Source organism: Pongo pygmaeus, chromosome 1, assembly GCF_028885625.2.
Source record: "Pongo pygmaeus isolate AG05252 chromosome 1, NHGRI_mPonPyg2-v2.0_pri, whole genome shotgun sequence".
NCBI lineage: Eukaryota > Metazoa > Chordata > Mammalia > Primates > Hominidae > Pongo > Pongo pygmaeus.
The window spans coordinates 12,805,738-12,827,135 of NC_072373.2; the positions used below are offsets into that span (position 1 = coordinate 12,805,738).

Sequence of the window (21,398 nt, forward strand, 5' to 3'; positions counted from 1 at the left end):
GGAGGCGGAGGTTGCAGTGAGCCGAGACTGTGCCACTGCACTTCAGCCTAGGTGACAGAGCAAGACTCCATCTCAAAAAAAAAAAAAAAAAAAATTCTCCCCTGATTAACAAGATGATATCAAATTCCACTGTGTTCATTCATTTGTCTGTCATATTACTAAGCCTTTCAGACAGTAGAGAGTGGGATTATACTTGTCCCAACAGCTCACCCTCCTAAAGGTCAAACCTAAACCATTTTGGTTCTCTTGTTCAAGTTCAGGTTGCCAGTGAAAAGCAAAGGAACTTGAAATTCATGTTAAACATTTAACATCTTTCCATATGAATTGCTAGGAAGCAACTTCCATTCCAAAATTGTGTTAACTTTACAGTTTTCCTACCTGTGGTGAAGATGGTACAAAATAGCTTAAAAACTGATTTTGTTCCATCAGATTCTAATCTTTACTCACAGAATTCAAGGGCATACTCTAAACTTTAAAGTTGGCAGAAATATATTATAACAGAAATTTTAGCACCATGTAAATGTTTACAGTTATTTAGCCTTAAATACAGAACCATTTAACTCAGGGTTGAAAAGTCAGGATGAAGTGAGGGATTGATTGATTAAGCCATTTGATTTTTACCTTCATTAGCAGTCTTTCTTATTTTATGTATTTATTTATTTTGAAACAGAGTCTCACTTTGTTGTCCAGGGTGGAGTGCAGTGGCATGATGTCAGCTCTCTGCAATCTCTGCCTCCCAGGTTCAATCGATTCTCGTGCCTCAGCCACTCCAGTATCTGGGATTACAGGTGCGTGCCACCACCATACCTGACTAATTTTATTTTTGTATTTTTAGTAGAGACGGGGTATCGCCATGTTGAGCAGGCTGGTCTGGAACTCCTGGCCTCAAGTAATCCACCTGCCTTGGCCTCCCAAAGTGCTGGGATTACAGGCATGAGTCACAGTCCATGCACTGGCATTCATTCACCTATTATGCGCTGAGCTGCTAGATTGGTTCAAATAAGGGACCATGTATATTCATTGTCTCACACACAATTCCGACCGGAATAAAAGACTTTCTTTTCATAATAGTATGATCTGAGAAACCGAAGCTAAAAGTGTGGTCTTTGCCTGAGGCTATGTATGTTATCTTTTTACAGCTAGAGCAGTCGCCATCTGACCCAGGCTTGCGTCGCTCTCAGCTCTCCTGCCTGTCAGTCAGAGTGCTGAGCTCTCCCCCAGACCGCCTTAGTTGGAATCTCCAGGGGCCCAGAAGTCTGCATTGTTGACAAGCATCCCCACATTCTGATGCACACTGAAGTGTCATTCGTCACAGCCCAACGTAATAGGCGTGTGACTTCAATCACAGTCATCCTCACAATGTCAAAATTACTAACCCAGATTTCTTTAAAGTGCTTTTTTCCCAGTACGAGAAGTTGAGTTTTTTGTTTTGTTTTAGTTTTGTTTTTGTTGAGATGGGGGCTCACTGTTGCCAAAGCTGTAGTGCAGTGGTGCAATTATAGCTATAGCTCACTGCAGCCTCGAACTCCCAGGCTCAAACGATCCTCCAGCCTCAGCCTCCCACGTAGCTAGGACTACAGGTGTGCACCACTACACTCAGCTAATTAATTTTGCTTTTTTTTTAATAGAGATAGCAGTCTCACTATGTTGCTCAGGCTGGTCTCAAACTCCTAGTCTCAAGTGGTCCTCCTGCCTCAGCCTCCTGAGACACGGGCAAAGAACTTGAATTTAATAGCGACTTTTCTCAGGTGGTTTTCCAAATGCTCCCATGGTTATAGTCCTCTCCCTCCCCTCTATCCTGCTATACACAAAAGATTAAAAAATGTTTTGGAGAGTTGTTACCATTGTATTCTTGCCATAACTGGGAGGGGACGGCAGGTTGATTTTTGGTTTACTGTAACAGAAGATTCCCAAGAGGGTCTCTGTCAAGGCTCGGGGGGCGGGGGCGGGGAGTGTATTTATTGAACAAGCAGGATGAGAACACACAGCAAACCATACAGGTGGGAGGATGAGGAGTTTCCCGTGAGAACAGGGACAACTCTTCACATGGCATCATTACCAATCCGTGAGGTAGGAAATCATATCAAATACAACATATTGGCTTCCTAGTTTTAGGACAGATCTTTCTACTTTTGAATTATTTAGTGATTTCCTAGTACTTGTTTGTTTTCTCTTCACGGGTTCAAACTGAACTACTTCCACATTTAATTAACACATTGTTCTAAAAGACACCCCCAAACAGCATCTATATTTAAGTTCAAGTTCCTCAGACTTCTTAAGGTAGCATTAGTCTACCTTACTTTGGCTGGGCGCGGTGGCTCACGCCTGTAATCCCAGCACTTCAGGAGGCCGAGGTGGATGGATCGCTTGAGGTCAGGAGTTCGAGACCAGCCCGGCCAACACAGTGAAACCCCATTTCTACTAAAAATACAAAAATTAGCTGGGTGTGGTGGTGGGCGCCTGTAGTCCCAGCTACTCAGGAGGCTGAAGTGAGAGAATTGCTTGAGCCTGAGAGGCAAAGGTTGCAGTGAGTCGAGATCATGCCACTGCACCCTAGCCTGGGTGACAGAGCAAGACTCAGAAAAAAAGAAAAGAGGCCGGGTGCGGTGGCTCACGCCTGTAGTCCCAGCACTTTGGGAGGCTGAGGCAGGTGGATCATGAGGTCAGGAGATCGAGACCATCCTGGCTAACACAGTGAAACCCCGTCTTTACTAAAAATACAAAAAATTAGCTGGGCGTGGTGGTGGGCGCCTATAGTCCCAGCTATTCAGGAGGCTGAGGCAGGAGAATGGCGTGAACTTGGGAGGCAGAGCTTGCAGTGAGCCGAGATCACACCACTGCACTCCAGCCTGGGCGACAGAGCGAGAATCCGTGTCTCAAAAAGAAAAGAAAAGAAAAAAAAAGTCTACCTTACTTCTCTTTAACTTCTAAATACACTATAACATTTTTTTGAATAATCAAAGAAAAGAGCCTGGACACGAGAGAAAATGAAGATGATAAAGTCTTGTTACATTCGTGTATTTAAGTGTAATTTTCTCCCATTACGAATAGTGGCTCAAAAATCAAAATTCCTTTTCCAAACACATTTTTCTCTCAAAAATGTGAACAGTCACATTCCCTTCAGAACAATCAAGCAGCAGCTTCTATGAGATACTGGGAATCACGTCATGGAAAATAAACCTCAATCTCACCAGTTCTTAGTACCCGCAGACTCACAGAACAGTCATCAGAAAAGAGCCCCAAACAAAATGAGCCCCCAAAAACTGTAAAATCAGGGGGTGGCTGCTTGATGTGGAAGTTCTGCATTTATGCCCAATGAGAAAACAGATATAATTTATATTAACACATTTTACCTCAAAAACAGATGCTGACAAATGAAATTACACTAGATTTCCACAGCTGATTATTAAAACCACATTATTCAAAACCAATCTATTCTGGCCACTGTTAAAGGTTTATACACTCTGTGAATAAAGTAGGAATATGCTAGCAGTATGAAAGAGATTTTGTGAAACTGTTAACGCTAATTACAAATGATGCTTCTAGTAAATAAAGCTGGCCTCCTTAAAACTCACTTAAACGTTGGCGTCCTAGTCTTTCCTTTACAGAATTAAATTACAATTGCTTTTAAGTCTATAAATCAGTCTCTTCGTTAATTCACGCGGATTTTTTTTTCTTATTTATTTATTTATTTTTGAGACAGGGTCTCATTCTGTCACCCAGGCTGGGGTGTAGCCCAGGAAGTTCATGCCTCACTGCAGCCTCAACCTCCCAGGCTCAGGTGATCCTCCCACCCCAGCTTCCCTGGTAGCTGGGATTACAGGCACATGTCACCACACCTGGCTAATTTTTTATATATTTTTGTAGAGATGGGTTTCGCCATGTTGCCCAGGCTGGTCTTGAACTCCTGGAGTCAAGTGTGAGCCATGGCACCCAGCCACAAACAACTTTAATGAGAAAATTACCACAATGTCTAATGATAGTATTGGTCCCAGTAGTGACATCAAAGAAAAATGCTAGTAGACATCAAGTTGTTATATTGTTGAGCGCAAATGTAGGAGTAAGTTTTTAAACTCCTAGACATGGTTCATTTACATATAAAATGATGTATTCATTTGGAGATAAGAAATTATGCACTTAATAATAATGTTCACTCCAATCTGTTCCTTGATCTAAGAAAAAAATACTATTCAGCATGAATAAGGACAAAGGGAAGACCTAGGGTATGGTTTTCACATTCACTTTACTTATAAATTCATTAAGATTTTGTAGAACTCAAATTCTAGGAGAAATCTGATAATACAATTACTGTAGTATCAGGTTCCTAAGCAACAATCTTTTTCTTTCAAAACAGGAAATCACACTTAAGAGTGACAAAAAAAGACATTGAGCCCGATGGCACCACGACATTCAATGCTAGGGCCACTACAGCTCCGTTTTTTTCTAAGACAGTTTCACTTTGCCATTCTGACTGAAAGCTTGATTTTAAGCTTGATTTTTCACACTTCTTCAGCTGGATTTCCCTGCGCCCCTGTCTGGTGTTCACAAGTGCCAGGCACCATTCTCGATTTATTTCATTGAATTCTCACCAGCACCCTGGGAGGTGGACGGTAACCTTGTCCTCCCCGCTGTGCTGAGGAGGAAACAGAGACCCTGAGACCTGAAGCCACTTGCTGAGGCCACTCACAGCCTTTTTGGACAGAAAAGAAAGGACACTCTAATGGTGTCATTTCAGGGAGCAGGGAGAAAGGTCTGGGATAGTAGGGGGAGAAGAGGAGGAGAGATTTGGCCAAACTCTGGACAGGTTCGCCCTGGGGATCTCTCTACGATTATCCACTACCATAAGAACTGCTGGGGAGACCCACGTTAGTGCGTGCTGGGCAGGCCTACCGCTCCATGGTGACCAGGATGCCAGGTGCCCCTGCCATCTCTGAAACTAGTCAGATCTGATTGTCCCCAACTCCACCCCATCCCACCCCTCATCTCTGGGTTGTCAGCAGACTACAAGGTAGAGGCACCACTGTGACAACCAGCAGCTTGGCCTCCATAAAGGAACACAGGGCCCAGGTGCAGTGGGTGGCTCATGCCTGTAATCCCAGCTCTTTGGGAGGCCAAGGCAGGTGGATCACCTGAGGTCAGGAGTTCAAGACCAGCCTGACCAACATGGTGAAACGCTGCCTCTACTAAAAATACAAAATTAGCCGGGTGTGGTGGCAGGCACCTGTAATCCCAGCTACTTGGAAGGCTGAGGGAGGAGAATCGCTTGAACCCAGGAGGCAGAGGTTGCAGTGAGCCAAGATTGAGCCATTGCATTCCAGCTTGGGCAACAAGAGTGAAACTCTGTCTCAAAAAATAAAAAAAATAAAGGAACATAGCCCTGGTGACCACCCAGCAGGAGAGGTTATGGAAAGCTAGGGTCTAGCCACCCCTATGGTCTGCACCATGCCTAAAGCATAAGTGTATGGGTTATCAAAGATAGCTTTTTCAGTTTGCTTTCGGGCCTAACAAGCATCCCTCACCCCTTTGTCTAGCCACAGAACAGTGGTTTGGGCAAAATCCACTCCACGACCCTCCTCCCTGACCCGATCTCAAGGCTCAGACCTGACCAATGTCCTCCATCCTCCTGATGACAATAGTTGATTTAAGGATGGCCACATGACCTGAACTGCCACAATCACAATCATCTCTAAAATTGTGCTATCCGTGCTGGTGGAAAGGCTCCCTCTTCCTCCACCACCTTGAGAACACCATTTAAAGCAGGAGGCGCTAGTAATCATCTTTCCCTCCATGGGGGGAAATCCTGCCCAAGAATGGAGCCAACATGGAAGAAGACAGAGCCATGAGATGGAGAGACTCAGCCTGACAGCCTCATTTAGATGCTTGGATCCAGCAGGGCCCAAAGACCCCAAAGTCAGCGAGTTCCCACTTTTTTTTTTTTTTTTTTTTTGAGACAGAGTTTGTTGCCCAGTCTGGAGTGCAGTGGTGCGATCTTGGCTCACTGCAACCTCTGCCTCCCAGGTTCAAGTGATTTTCCTGCCTCAGCCTCCTTAGTAGCTGGGATTACAGGTGCCTGCCACCACGCCCACACCACACCTCAGGCTATCCACCCGCCTTGGCCTCCCAAAGTGTAGGGATTACAGGTGCGAGCCACCATGCCTGGCCAGTTCCCCGCTTTTTAAACAAATTAGTGTTAGATTTCTCTCCCTTTGCAACCCAAAGTCCCAGCTGTCTTCATTTTATGCCTGTTAAAAACACCACAGGAATTTTACGCATAATTTGTTATGGAATAATTTACAGTTTTTAATAAGAAAATTCATTTCTATTGCAAGGTTAAAAGATATGATTTAAAAAAAGAAAATAATTAACTTCTGAGACAATTATATCACAAGTCATGAGCTAATCTATGGGCATGTTTCTGCTTTACAATTTTAAATAATGAAAAATTAGATCGACTAGTGCTTTGTTCACAATATTAAAATAATCACACGTTCAAGTAGTTATTTTAACTGTACATACCTTTAGGGAGTTCCGTATCTTGAATGGGATATTTGTCAGACTGTAGAAACCAATAAAAGAGGAGAGTTATTTTTAAATGCCACGTAAGATCAAAGTGAAAAGAAAGGTTTGTCTTGGGAAAGTTATGACTTCAATTAAAAACTTGAAAATGTTTAACCTCAAACTTATCAACTGGCCTTATCCACTGATTGTGTTTATTCTCAGTTGACAGGAATGAAATCAAGGTTGACAAAAGGTTAATGCTGGAACATGAAACAGAATAAGCCTTCCAAATTTCCATAGCTTGGACCACAAAACTACACTTACTCTCTTTTCTGCAGTGCTAGCCTCCTGCAGTTTACAATTGAGGAGCATTTGTTGTCATGAATTATGAGGACAGATGCATTTCTTCTCACTGTTTCTGCAATAGTCACTGGCGTCAATAAGCATGTGTTCTGGGCAGTACTCACTATTGCAGAGCTCTGGCCTGGGTTGACTGAGACAGGATGATTCAAAAGATCCCTTCCCTACTGATTGCACAAAGATCTAAAAATCAGTAATTATGCAAAATTCAGCACAGTTCCTCAATGCATCAGTTGACAGTAATACTGTTACAGGAATTCAAAATAGCAAATGGTCTCACAATCACATATATTTATTTTCATTTATTCATACTTACATGCTGATATCTAAAGTTCCAGAAACTTATTTCAGGCTAAACAATGTAGCCATTTCTGAAAACGTCCATGAGAGGAATGAAAAGGAGCCTAATTTCCCAACCCTGTCCCCTAACCCCTGCTCAGCTCCCAACTCCACTCAGCCCTGTCCTTCAGCCTGAATGAAATTACACCTCAACAATTTCCTGTAGGTCTCCATCCATGTCTTCCTCTGAGAGAGGAGAGAAAGAAAGAAATGGAGAATCGAGGGTTTTGTTTTAAATGCCTTTCCTTGGAGTTTCTTTGGAGCTGGGCAGTAAAGTTTCAGAACTTCTAGAAGCCTCCAACCTCTCCCAACAAAAATAAATTAGTAAATAAAAATTAATCACACAGAATAGTCCTACAGTTCTACCCCAGATCAAATTAGTTCTCATCATTCCACTCCCAAGACCGTGGAACACAAACCTGTACTAGAACATTTATCACTCTGTTTCAAAAAGAGGCTGGGTGTAGTGGCTCACGCCTGTAATCCCAACACTTTGGGAGGCTGAGGCAGGTGGATCACCTGAGATCAGAAGTTCGAGACCAGCCTGGCCAACATGGTGAAACCCCATCTCTACTAAAAATACAAAAATTAGCTGGGCATGGTGGCTCGTGCCTGTAATCCCAGCTGCTCAGGAGGCTGAGGCACGAGAATTGCCCCGGGAGGCGGAGGTTGCAGTGAGCTGAGATTGTGCCATTGCACTCCAGCCTGGGCAACAGAGCAAGAGTTGGTCTCAAAACAAAAAACAAAACAAAACAAAAAAAAACAGTACTTGTCTATTTCCTCAGATAGACTCAGTTTTTCCAGAGATGGAACTACAATCTGTGCATTCCCAGATTGTAACATAGTTTTAAGTAAACATCCACTGAAAGTCTGCATGGAAGAACACAGAAGCCGGAGCAAGTGCAGGGCTCCTAGAAAGACTGACGCTGGAGCTAGGCCTAGAAATGGCCGAGAATCAGATGAACTGAGAAGCAGCAGCAAAGTAGTTGCAGGTGGCAGGCATGGCAGGAGCAGGGATCAGGTGGCTGGAAGAGCTGAGGGTATAGAACTGAAACAGAGAGTTTGTTGGAGGTGGACAGAGGAAGGTGGGATTAGATGAGCAATGATGGACCCAGTTTCCAAGAAAGACCAAGAAAGATAAGCAAAGGGATTTAGGTGGGATGCCCTTCTAGGTTCTCGGGAAACTTGCTACCTGCCTTGCACCAACTTTGCATGAGGGAAGATGGTCAACACAGTCTTGCAAGAAGTCAGACAAGCAGGCAATGATAATTCTCTGAGATGGCAAATAGGGATTGGGCTACGGAGAAGGGAGCACCTGAAGGTCCCAAGGCAAGTAAGGCTTCGTAGATCAGGGGAACACTTGAAGTGAGATGGGAAGAAGCACAGGCGTTCATTAGGTAAGGATGCAGGGAGATATTCCTTGCCAGAGGGAACAGCATTATTGCTACCCTGGGAGGGTGACAGGGCATGGCGTATTAAGAAGCACCACATAGCTACACAGGGCTGGGTCATCAGGTGAGCAGTGGATGCTGAAGTAAGGCCATGGAGGACCTCATCTCCCATGTCAAGGGGTATATACTAAATCCTGTACCCAGAGGGAATATTGTGGGTTGAATTCTGTCTCCCAAACCAGATGTGTTGAAGTCCTAACCCCCAGTTCCTCAGAATATGACTTTATTCGGAAATAGGGTAGTTGTAGAGGTAATTAGTTAAGTTATGAGGAGGGTAGGCCCTTGACCCAATATGATTGGTATCTTTAAAAGAAGAGATGAGGGTCAGGCACAGTGGCTCATGCCTGCAATCCCAGCACTTTGGGAGGCCAAGGCAGGCGGATCACCTGAGATCAGGAGTGTGAAATCAGCCTGACCAACATGGTGAAACCCCATCTCTACTAAAAACACAAAAAAATTAGCCAGGCCTGGTGGCGGGCTCCTGTAATCCCAGCTACTTGGGAGGCTGAGGCAGGAGAATCACTTGAACCCGGGAGGCGGAGGTTGCAGTGAGCTGAGATCACACCATTGCACATTGCACTCCAGCCTGGGCGACAAGAGTGAAACCCCATCCCCCCCAAAAAAAAGGAAGAAGTGGAAGAAAAAGAAGAAAGAAGGAGAAGGAGAAGGAGAAGGAGAAGGAGAAGAAGGAGAAGGAGAGACAAGACACAAACACCCCAGGAGAAGATGGTCATGTGCTAACGAGTGAGAGAATGGAGTGATGCCTCTATAAGCTGAGGAGCTTCCACGATGGCTGGCAACCACTATGAGCTAGAAGAGACAAGGAAAGATTCTTCCCTATGGGTCTCAGAGGGAGAATGGCCCTGAGGACACCTTGATTTCAAGCTTCCAGCCTCCAGAACCAGGAGCAAATACATTTCTATTGTGAAAGCTGCCCAGTCTATGGTATTTTGTTGCAACAGCCCTAAGAAACTAGTAAGAGGGACACTTTGGAAAGATCACTTTGTCCCCAGCATGGAGATAGCAATTAGAGGTAGCAGAGCCCCAAGGTGAGCATAAGGACATGGCTCCAAGGGAGGGAAAGAAAACCTGGTATCAGGAAGTGAGCAGGATACCAGGGAGACCTGGAGAGTCACAGGTGGGGGCAGTGGGAAGGGAAAGAAGGCAAACTGAATAACACTTTATAGAAACCAAAGGCTTTAGTAACAAGCTACTCCAGAGACGTATAAGCCATGGCCACAGGGTTGTTCTTCGTTCCATTTTGATCAGAGTGAAGAGACTGAGAATTTTTCATAGGAATTTCCAGTGGGTATCAAAGCTTGACCCCCTACGCTGTCCACAATTTACCAAGCCAGGGGTAATTAAAGGACAGGAAAACAAACACCTCAGGTCCTCAAGACACCTAAGATTTAAAGACATTTAGTTGAATTATATGAAGTGTATTTTGTGTCGCTGTAACCAAATTAGTCTGTGGTATTTTGTTGCAACAGCCCAAAACTTTTCATGAGTTGGTAGATCCCATCCTCCGAGGATCTGGAACAGAAGGAATGTGTCCTACATGATATGCCCATCACACATGCCGCCTGTCAGAGAGCACCGCTTTGGCCCTCAGCAAGAGGCAGTGCTGGGCAGGAGCACAGGGCTCCGGTCTAGGTGGCTGCAGACTTCCATTAACTGTCCTTTCTGCATCTGTAGGATGGGGATACCTGCCCCACCATCTCAAGGGATGGTTGGGAGGATCTTGGGAGATTGAAAAATAATGATGGCAGCCATAAAAAAGAACAAAATTCTGTCCTTTGCAGCCACATGGATACAGCTAGAAGCCATCATCCCAAGTGAAATAACTCAGAAACAGAAAATCAAATACTGCATGTTCTCACTTATAAGTGGGAGCTAAAGAATGGGTACACATGGACATAAAGATGGAAATAACAGACACTGGGGACTCCGAAAGCGGAGAGGTTGGGAGGAGGGCTCACGGTTGAAAAATTACCTATTAGGTACAGCATTCACTATGTGGGTGACGGATTTACGAGAAGCCCAAACCTAACCATTATGCTATGTATCCACGCAACAAAGCTGCGTATGTACCCATGGAATCTGAAATTATAGTGATAATAACAATAAAACCATAACATGAATTTTAAAAAACCAATATATGTGAAATCTTTGGATAACCTTAAAACAATAGCCTCAGAATGGTTACAGGAGGGTGTGGAGAGAATGAGGCTCACAGGGCAGCTGCTAGAATTAAACACTGTAACTGAGGTAAATCCAATAGCGTGTGTCCACCTGGCATCCAGGCTGCTCCATTATCAGACCAGTAGTATTAAAAATAGGCAAGTAAGCCGGGCACGGTGGCTCACATCTGTAATCCCAGCACTTTGGGAGGCCGAGGGTGGCGGATCACCTGAGGTCAGGAGTTCGAGACCAGCCTGGCCAACATGGTGAAAGCCCAGCTCTACCAAAAATATATATATATATACAAAAATTAGCCAGGCATGGTGGCACATGCCTGTGGTCCCAGCTACTTGCGTGGCTGAGGCAGGAGAATCGCTTGAACCTGGGAGGCAGAGATTGCAGTGAGCTGAGATCGTGTCACTGCACTCCAGCCTGGGTGAGAGAGCAAGACTCTGTCTAAAAAAATAAATAAATAAAAAATGAAATTTAAAAAAACCAGGGAAGTGGACAAAGCCCTCACATAATGTAATATCACCTGCAACACATGCAAAAGAAGAACAGAATCTAACGCCATTTTCAGCCTGGAGAAACCCAAAGTTTATTATTATCACATAGAATACCAAGATAAAGCAGTTTATCTTAGAAAAATCTTACTTTGGGGTTTCTGATGCACATGTAAATACTGAGTAATAAAAACATAAAGAAATAACAAAGGAAAAAAGCAAAACAATAATTATCACCATTAGTGTAAAATTTGTCACCTACCATGTTAAAGGATAAAGTGCTAGGGTCTGTGTCTTCCACTGGTTCCTTTGCCATATGATCTGTAAAAAGAACAGAAACAAACAAATAGAGCGGGTTTGCTTTAATTTAAAAACACAAATGAGTCCTTTGATAACTGTCTGTCTACAGAGGCAAGTAATTTTACTCAGGCTGAAGAAAACCTTACTTCTTTTTTTTTTTTTTTTTTTTTTTTTTTTTAAGAAATAGGATCGGCCGGGTGCGGTGGCTCATGCCTGTAATCCCAGCGCTTTGGAAGGCCAAGGCGGGTGGATCACTTGAGGTCAGGAGTTCGAGACCAGCCTGGCAACATGGTAAAACCCTGTCTCTACTAAAAAATAAAATAAAATAAATATAAAAATTAGCCGGGTTTGGTGGTGGGTGCCTGTAATCCCAGCTACCCAAGAGGCTGAGGCAGGAGAATCGCTTGAACCCAGGAGCCGGAGGTTGCAGTGAGCCAACACAGTGCCACTGCACTCCAGCCTGAGAGACAGAGTGGGACTCCATCTCAGAAAAAGAAAGAAAAAAGAAATAGGATTTTCTCTGTAGCCCAGGCTGGAGTACACTCAGCGGCACAATCATAGCTCACTACAACCTCAAGCTCCCGGCCTCAAGCGATCCTCCTACCTCAGCCTCCCAAAGCACTGGGATTACAGGCATGAGACACCGCGCCCGGCCTGAAAGCCTTACTTCCAATTATTAGTTGAGATAAAATAAAGAGGAACAGATTCAGATTGCATCAAGAAAGAGATTAATAAAAAGAAACTATAGGCCAGACGCAGTGGCTCACGCCTGTAATCCCAGCACTTTGGGAGGCCAAGCCAGACGGATCACCTGAGGTCAGGAGTTCAAGATCAGCCTGGTCCAACATAGGGAAACCCCATCTCTACTAAAAATACAAAAATTAGCCTGGGGCTAATAGTGGGGCACACCTGTAGTCCCAGCTACTTGGGAGGCTGAGGCAGGAGAATCGCTTGAACCTGGGAGGTGGAGGTTGCAGTGAGCTGAGATCACACCACCGCACTCCAGCCTGGGCAACAGAGCAAAACTCCATCTCAAAAAAATTAATTAATTAATTAAAAATATAAAAAGTAACTATATAAAAAACCCCACCATATTTTGGAACAGGTTACCTATAAATATCTTCAAACACCCAGAGTTACAAACAACCACAAACTATGCAGGCATCACATTAATGACTCTCTTGCCTACTGAATTTGACACTATTTTCGGCAGGAATGACTCCATTCTGAATCTACTTCTTTCCTGATTTCCTGTTCTGCCACAACTCATTTTTCTTAATCTTCTGAATGTTGTTTATGTGGACTGATAAAGCAAAAAAACTTATAGTTTTTTTATCAAAAATAATCTTGATTTCTCAATATTTTGTTTCTGATACTTTATCACTTGAAGCATTTAAGGAATTTAAAGGGGAAATATGGAAAAAGGCACAGACCTCAGTCAGGACCTAATTAGTACAAATCAGAAAAGTTTCCCATCTCCAAAATGCTTTATAAGACATCTGCCAGAGAGCTGTCTTAATAAATAATCAAATCTTTTTGTGTGGGATCCTCCAGATTTGTGCAGTGCACGACCTGCAGTACCCTAAGTGGCAGTCGTGGGTCTGCCAAGAGTCAGCATTCACTTTTGATCCAAATCCTCATTAAGTACACATTGCAGACTAGGAATTAGGTCCTGGGAATGCCTTTGGGGATCCAAATAAGCACAGCAGGACAATTTGTCAAGATAATAATTTGTGTGTGTTCTTCCTAGGTGTTTCCCAGCTGAGAATGCGTCTGAACTTTCCACAGTTTCTTTGCCCTGCAGGTGTTGATAATGCCCAAAGAAGCTTCGAGAAGGCAACATCTCTTTGTTTTATGACAGCCTCCAGTCACTGAAGAGAAGTGGGGATGAATGGAGAGAGCCTTTGCCAGTGCCTCCCATGGAGCAGGGCACAGACATCTGCAGAGCACGAAGGTAGCAAGACTGCATCAGAGACAGCACAGAGCAGCCTAACCCCCGGGGACCGTGGCCCAGCCCCAGCAAAGAGACCTGTGCCCTGTGTCCAGCACAGAAACAGAGGGCTGCTGGGTCTCAAGGAACTTCTCAGGCCGGGACCATAAGACAGCAATGCCTCCCCGATGCACTGCAAATTTGAGGTCCTTTCCTAGTTTTTCCCAGCACCACATGAACCCCTCAGATTCCTGTGCGGCCCTAAGGGACAGAGCCCCAGTTCTGACTGAAGTGGAATTTCCAGCCAGTCCAGTGCAATACACACTCAGATTTGGATTTAAATGGATAGAAAGACAATGAAAAACAAATCGTGTTGCTAACGCCTCCCTGAGATGGCAGAACTCTTACTGCCCAAGCAACAAGGGAAAAGCATTCTAGGCAGAGGGAATAGCATAGCCGTAGAGAAGAGAGAGAACATGACACATTAATGTACAGTCACAGGACAGACCATGTATATGATGGTGGTCCCATAAAGATTAGACCACCATCTTCTCACCATACCTTTTCCATGTTGAGATATGTTTAGACACACAAACAGCACTGTGTTACAACTGCCTGCTGTATTCAGGGTGGTCCCATGCTGTGCAGGTGTGTAGCCCCGGAGCAATGGGCTGTACCATACAGCCCAGGAGTGTTGTAGGTTACACCGTCTAAGTTTGTGTAAGTGAACTCTGTGATGCTCACACAACTACGAAACCATCTAGTGATGCATGTCTCACAGTGTATCCCTGTTGTTAAGTGACATATGACGATGCTTCAGATGAGTCCTTACAGCCAGACACACGTGCATTCGTTTTTCCAGTTTTTCCTTCCCATCCTTCTCACACGTTGGTTCCTAGCTGGGGAGGGGCTGGTAGAAGTCACCACAAAAAAGCCTGAAGTCCCTTCTCCCTCCTCCTATCACAGCCTAGTCTCACATATTTCATCTTCACTAAAGTGTACCTGGAGGATATACTTTAAAAATGCCATCCTGCCAGGAGTGTGGCTTGTTAATAGGCATCAACACAGTGAAATTTCAGGTAAATGGGTTTGGAGTGTGGAGCCAGGGGTGGGGTGAGGCTGGGGGCTTTTAAATGCCCCAGACACCATCCTCTGCAGACAATGCCCGCTGTGTCCAGGACAAGTTAATCCTGTTTCCTACAGGAAAATTAGAATGAGCAGAAAAAAAAAAAAGAAAGAAAGAAAGAAAAAAAAATAAAAGAAGAGGAAAATGCAGTAGATCACTGGGAAAGGCAGAGCCACAAAAAAAGCATCATTGAGGACACACACAGGACAGTTAAAAGCAAGGAAGGACCGGTCCTCACTGGCACATCACTAAGAGCTAGCAGTCTGGCCTTAAACACGTCTAGTGCTGTGGCCTTGGACAAGCCTAGAGGTGTGACCTTGGAGAAGTCACGTAAGCTTTCTCAGCCTCGGGCTCTTCCTCTGCACCATGAGGAGTCCCGGGTCTCCGGATCCCACACTCAGCTTACTACCTTTATTCTGGATTTGGGAACCTCCTGGGTGGGTGAATTTCAACACCCCTCAGACTCTGACCGAGTTCTGTGAGATCCTGGGACCTGCGTTGGAGGGTTATGAGGCCAACAAGACAGAGACAGAAGACAACACAGGATTATAGGCACAAAGTCTCTTGCTTCGGTCTGACATCTCAGAATAAATGGAACTTAAGATGGGAAAGACACAGAGAATTTAGGTTTTTTTGTTTTCTGAAGCACAACAATGAAGTGAGAGGGGAAGTGGGAAAGGCACTACTTTTAGAACAGGTATTAGAGGCATTTTCAGGTCTTTTTAAAAAAATTAATTAGTTAATTTTTTTTTGAGATGGGGTCTCACTCTGTCGCCCAGGCTGGAGTGCAGTGGCATGATCTCGGCTCACTGCAACCTCCGCCTCCTGAGTTCAAGCGATTCTCCTGCCTCAGCCTCCTGAGTAGCTGGGATTACAGGCGCCCACCACTATGCCCGATTCGTTTATGCGGTTTTAGTAGAGACAGTCCCCATGTTGGACCAGGCTGTTCTCAAACTCCTGACTTCAGATGATCCACCCACCTCAGCCTTCCAAAGTGCTGGGATTACAGGTGTAACCCACCGCGCCAGACATATTTTTTTTTTTTTTGAGACGGTGTCTCACAGTGTCACCCAGGCTGGAGTGCTGCGATGTGATCACCGCTTACTGCAGCCTCAACCTCCCAAGCACAAGCGATCCTCCCACCTCAGCCTCCCAAGTAGCTGGGACCACAGGCATGCATCACCATGCCCAGCTAATGTATGGGGGATTTTGTTTCTGTTTTTTGTAGAGACAGGGTCTTGCTATATTGCCCAGGCTAGTCAGGTCTTTTATGATTTTTCTAATTGTGGTTCTGACTTTATCAGCCTTTGCCTTATATTAAGCTGTGGATTAAGTTCTTACATACGTGTTACTGCCAAATACGCTCATTGACCCAGGCCTACGGTGGCGCCCATGCACTGTATCTGATACTGCACTTTCTCCCTGGCCTTTGTTTTAGATCATGGCAGACTCCTTTTGTTCTCACAGGTCCAGATGTGAGTGTGTACCAGGGAAGTTATTTGGAGGAGAGCAGATCCTGGTTATTTGAGACTGATCCAGAAGTGGAAAGTTGCCCTAAGGTCTTTCTTAGGGCCTTGGAGTTGCATGTTTACAATACTATTAAGTGTAAAATCAAATCGTTTATCTAGAAGCTTTAAAATGTTTGTTTTTCCCAGTCCCCGCCTAACAGCAGGCTGAGCCTTCAGGCAAGGCTCTGATATCTGATGGGACATGGTGCAGAGGAGCAGAGGAGAAGCGGGGCCACGTGAGCCCAGCGGAGACAAGACCAGTGGTTTTGCCAGGGCCGGTTCGGGATCTGTCCTCTGCTCGTGGCTGCCATCTTATGCCAGGCTGTGCTTTTCTGCCAAAGCTGCCTAGGCTCCCCCAGGTTGGTGACTCTGCACAAGGCTCAGATCGCCTCAAATTAGCTGGTAACTGACTGATGGGGATATCTCTGCCAGCAGTGAGAATGAGGTTTAATTCCCTCAAGCATATTCTGGAAAGTTCCTCAAAAGGCATGAGAGAAACCTGGTGAACTGATGCATCAGGGCTGGCGAGGGCACCTGGCCTGGCTCACAGAGGCTGCGGGTGAGAGCAGGCAGGGCAGGCTGCACCCTCATTTTCTTTCTGTGGGTACTAAATTCCTAACTTAAATCTCAGGAGGTGAACAGAGCACCTCTGCATCCCCTTCCTGCTTTAAAAGTCCATGAGTGGTGACTAGTAGTATCCATATGGGTCAAAGAGCACCTCCAGGCTGAAAGTTCACAATTAAACTTTCAAAGCTCTAGGCTGGGCGCGGTGGCTCACGCCTGTAATCCCAGCACTTTGGGAGGCCGAGGTAGGCGGATCATGACGTCAGGAGATCGAGACCATCCTGGCTAACATGGTGAAACCCCGTCTCTACTAAAAATACAAAAAATTAGCCTGGCGTGGTGGCACACACCTGTAATTCCAGCTACTGGGGACACTGAGGCAGGAGAATCGCTTGAACCCAGGAGGCGGAGATTTCGGTGAGCCAAGATCTCAACACTGCACTCCAGCCTGGGCAACAGAGCAAGACTCTGTCTCAAAAAAGAGAAAAGAAAACAAAAGTTTAAAAGCTTCCCTAGTGTCTGCTCTGCATGGCATGGCTTACCCACAGTCTCAGCTAAGCCTTACAGTAACCCGGAGGGAGGCATTAGGCATCCCCTTTTTCACACATTGAGTACCCAAGATCACAGGGTAAGTGGTAAGTGGAAAAGCCAGAACTTGTATCTGGGACTTTCTGGCTTCATAATCTGCCTGTTTTCCAGTATAATCAGGTTCTAGAAGTGCCTCATGGCCAGGTGTGGTGGCTGACATCTGTAGTCCCAGCACTTTGGGAAGCCAAGATGGGAGGACTGCTTGAGTTCAAGATGTTTGAGAACAGCCTGGGCAACATAGTGAGATCCCATCTCTACTTATTTAAAATAATAAAAATCAAATAAAAATTTTGAGACAGGGTTTCACTCTCACCCAGGCTGGAGTGCAGTGGCTTAATCACAGCTCACTGCAGCCTCCACCTCCTGGGCTCAAGCAATCCTCCCACCTCCTCCTGAGTAGCTAGGACTACAGACATGCACTGTCATATCTGGCTAATTTATTTTTATTTTTGTAGAGAAGGGGGTCTCACTATGTTACCCAGGCTGGTTTCAAACTCCTGAACCCACCTTGGCTTCCCAAAGTGCTGGGATTACAGGCATGAGCCACCACGCCTGGCCAATAAAATAAAATTTAAAATAGAAATGGGCTGGGCATGGTGGCTCACACCTGTAATCCCAGTATTTGGGGAGGCCGAGGCGGGCAGATCACCTGAGGTCAGGAGTTCGAGACCAGCCTGACCAATATGGGAAAACCCTGTCTCTATTAAAAATACAAAAATTAACTGGGCATGGTGATGGGTGCCTGTAATTTCAGCTACTCGGGAAGCTGAGGCAGGAGAATTGCTTGAACCCGGGAGGTGGAGGTTGCAGTGAGCCGAGACAGCACCATTGCACTCCAGCCTGGGCAACAAGAGTGAAACTTGGTCTCAAAATAAAATAGAAGTGGTTCATGCACTGACCACCCGACAGACTCTCTTGAGAAGGTAAGTGTCTGTGTGTCCCATTTCCCCTTTTTATATGGGCACCAATCATATTGGTTTAGAGCCCACTCTGATGACTTCATTTTGACTTGGTTACCTCTGGAAAGACTCTGTTTCCAAAGAAAGTTACATTCTGAGGTACTAGGAATTCTGACTTCAACATATCTTTTTAGAGGGACACAACTCAACCCATAACAGTTCACACTCTGCCCCCTGCCCATCCTTTCCACATGCAGAATCTATTTGCCTCCTCCCGACATGCCCAAAAGCGTTAATCATTCCAGCATCCACTCTAAGTCCTAAATCTCATTTACTCATCTTCAACTCAAAGACTCAAATCCCATCATCTACCAAATCAGAGCCTCTTCAGGAATGCTGGGAACCAGGTACTGTATGCAACAGCCTCTCCAGAAAGAATCCTCAGCACATAACCCGAAACAGACACTGGTAGGGTGGCCGAGGACTGCACTGCCGCATTCTGACATCAGATAGCGGTGAATGCTTCCTAGAGACGGTTTCTCAAAGGAAGTTCAAACATCTCTAAAGATGTCCTTTCAGAGAAAACAAGGAAGTATGTCAGGACTTCCTGGCCTACCCAAGCATCCTGAGCCAGAAAAGTACAGTCACTGTGCTTTCTAGTGAAGAATTACAGGCAATTCTTTGAATGTGTGATTGCAGGATTAATTTCTTTCTCATTTGTTATTTGTGTGTTGTTTTGTACCATAGCTTTTTTTTTTTTTTGAGACAGTCTTGCTCTGTCGCCCAGGCTGGAGTGCAGTGGTACGATCTCAGCTCACTGCAACCTCTGCCTCCTGGGTTCAAGTGATTCTCACACCTCAGCCTCCCATATAGCTGAGATCACAGGTGCCCACCACCATGTCCAGCTAATTTTTGTATTTTTATTAGACATGGGGTTTCGCCATGTTGGCCAGCCTGGTTCTGGAACTCCTGACCTCAGGTGATCCACGTCCCTCGGCCTCCTAAAGTGCTGGGATTATAGGCGTGAGCCACCGCTCCCGGCCCGTAACTTTTCTTTTGACTGCTATTGTCATTATTGGATATAAAAAAGGCTTGGAGGTGGGGTGTGGTGGCTCACTCCTATAATCCCAGCACTTTGGGAGGCCAAGGAGGGCAGATTGCTTGAGCTTAGGAGATTACTTGGGCAATATGGAGAGACCCCATCTCTACTAAAAATACAAAAAAAAAAAAAAAAAAATAGCCAGGTGTGGTGGTACGAGCCTGTGACCCCAGCTACTCAGGAGGCTGAGGTGGGAGGATTGCTTGAGCCCAGGAGATGGAAGTTGCAATGAGCCAAGATCGTGTCACTGCACTCCAGCCTGAGTGCAGAGCGAGACAGAAAAAACAAAAGGAAGTTTTTCTGGAGTCCTGAGACATATTCGGGATTCCAGAAGCTCTCAGAGCTGCAGGGGTGCTGCTGCATGGTAGTGCTGACACTGTTTCATTGAGCTTCCTCTGTCTTTTCAGCACCCCACCCTGACCTCAGCTACTCTGTAAACCTCAGACCCCGGAGCAGGGGCTGAACAAGCTGGGAAAGGGGCAAGGATCACAGAAGTACATCCCTACAGCAACTTCTCTGGAGGGCAGCCGAGCACTAAGTGTGTCAGCCAGGCTACTGACAGGGGATGAAACTGAAGAGGGCAGGTGAGGATGAGGGAAGACAGCAAACAAAGAGATAAAGCTCAGGGAAAATGCTCGGGTAGAGAGAAGGAAACTCAGAAAGCAGAGGCATTGTAAGAAATGAAGAGAAATGAAGTGAGCATTGGGAAAACCCACATGGAGGAGAAAGAGAGAGGGCAGAAGGAGCAGAGAAGGGAAAACCACAGACTGCCATCCCTCTCTTTGGTGTATCTGCAGAAAGATTTGGCTGGTCCAGCTTTGCACATATAAGTGCTCCAGGAAGTGGTTTATCCTTTAGTCCTGGGTACTGCCCCCAATGCCACAGGACGGTAGGTTGCCACCTTGGACCCATTGAAGCCCACATGAGGGGCAGTGGGAGGTGAGGTGCCACCACTGGGGCTGTCCTGCGTTGGTGGCCCAGGGCCAGGGTTCCCCCAGGAAACAGCCCTGCGGTGTGGAGTCTCAGAACAAAGGGAGAATGTGCTCTTTTGCAATGCTCTGTGGCCATCAGCACTTGCCTTACTGTAATGAAGCAAGGAATTGTGCCACCTTTGACCCAGACGTTCAAAGCCTGGTTGTTTGTTTCTGTCTTTAAAATCTATCTGTATGAACAATCATGAACAACCAGATTTTACACACATTTGACAGACAAATCTGGCTCATCCAGTGTGAGACTGTTTCTTAGTGGGAGAGACACAGGGTGACAGCTACACTGTAACCACCATCATTGTTTTCCTTCCACGTGACTGTGACAGTCTTGTGAATTTTCTCAATGTAAAAAGTCACTTAAAATTAACTCATGGCCAGAGCGTGGTGGCTCACGCCTGTAATCCCAGCACTTTGGGAAGCTGAGCCAGGCAGATCGCTTGAGGTCAGGGGTTCCAGACCAGCCTGGCCAACATGGTGAAACCCCGTCTCTACTAAAAAAGAAATACAAAAATTAGCCAGGTGTGGTGGCGCACCCCTGTAATCCGAGCTACTTGGGAGGCTAAGGCAGGAGAATCACTTGAACCCAGGAGGTGGAGGTAGCAGTGAGCCAAGATTGCACCATTGCACTCCAGCCTGGGCAACAGAGTGAGACTCTGTCTCAAAAAAATTAATAAACAAATAAATAATAAAAAATAAATAAAATTAGCTCATAATATACTATAATCATATACATACTTTTGTTACATGCACGTGGATATACAAACATCTTACTTTAACTTTACAAAGAAAACTTAGTTAATACGGCTAACTCGATGAGTAAGTTCCTAAAATGCCAATATGGGAAGAGCTTTTTTTCCCCCAACTCTTTAAAGGGCCTGTAGTTAAATTTTATAACCTTCCTTCATTCACTGAGGTGGTATTTGCCCAGGGCTTACTATGTGCGGAGTACTATGCTGAGTGTTAGGGAGAGCTACCACACAGACATGGCCTCTGTCCATGAGTTTATTGCCTACTGGAAATAGCCACAGTGGCCAAATAATCACAGCTAGAAATTGTGACAGGT

General features: G+C 45.4%; 1 protein-coding gene across 2 annotated transcripts in view; it reads right to left on the minus strand.

Moving 5' to 3' along the window:
- EDARADD (EDAR associated via death domain) overlaps positions 1-21,398 on the minus strand; it is a 91,958-nt gene that overhangs the window by 66,106 nt on the left and 4,454 nt on the right. For both annotated transcript variants that reach the window (XM_054452342.2, XM_054452338.2), the window contains exons 2-3: positions 11,595-11,653; positions 6,517-6,556 (exon numbers count right to left, since the gene is read on the minus strand). In XM_054452342.2, the coding sequence (XP_054308317.1) occupies positions 6,517-6,556; positions 11,595-11,653 (99 nt within the window). The remainder of the gene's footprint in view (positions 1-6,516; positions 6,557-11,594; positions 11,654-21,398) is intronic.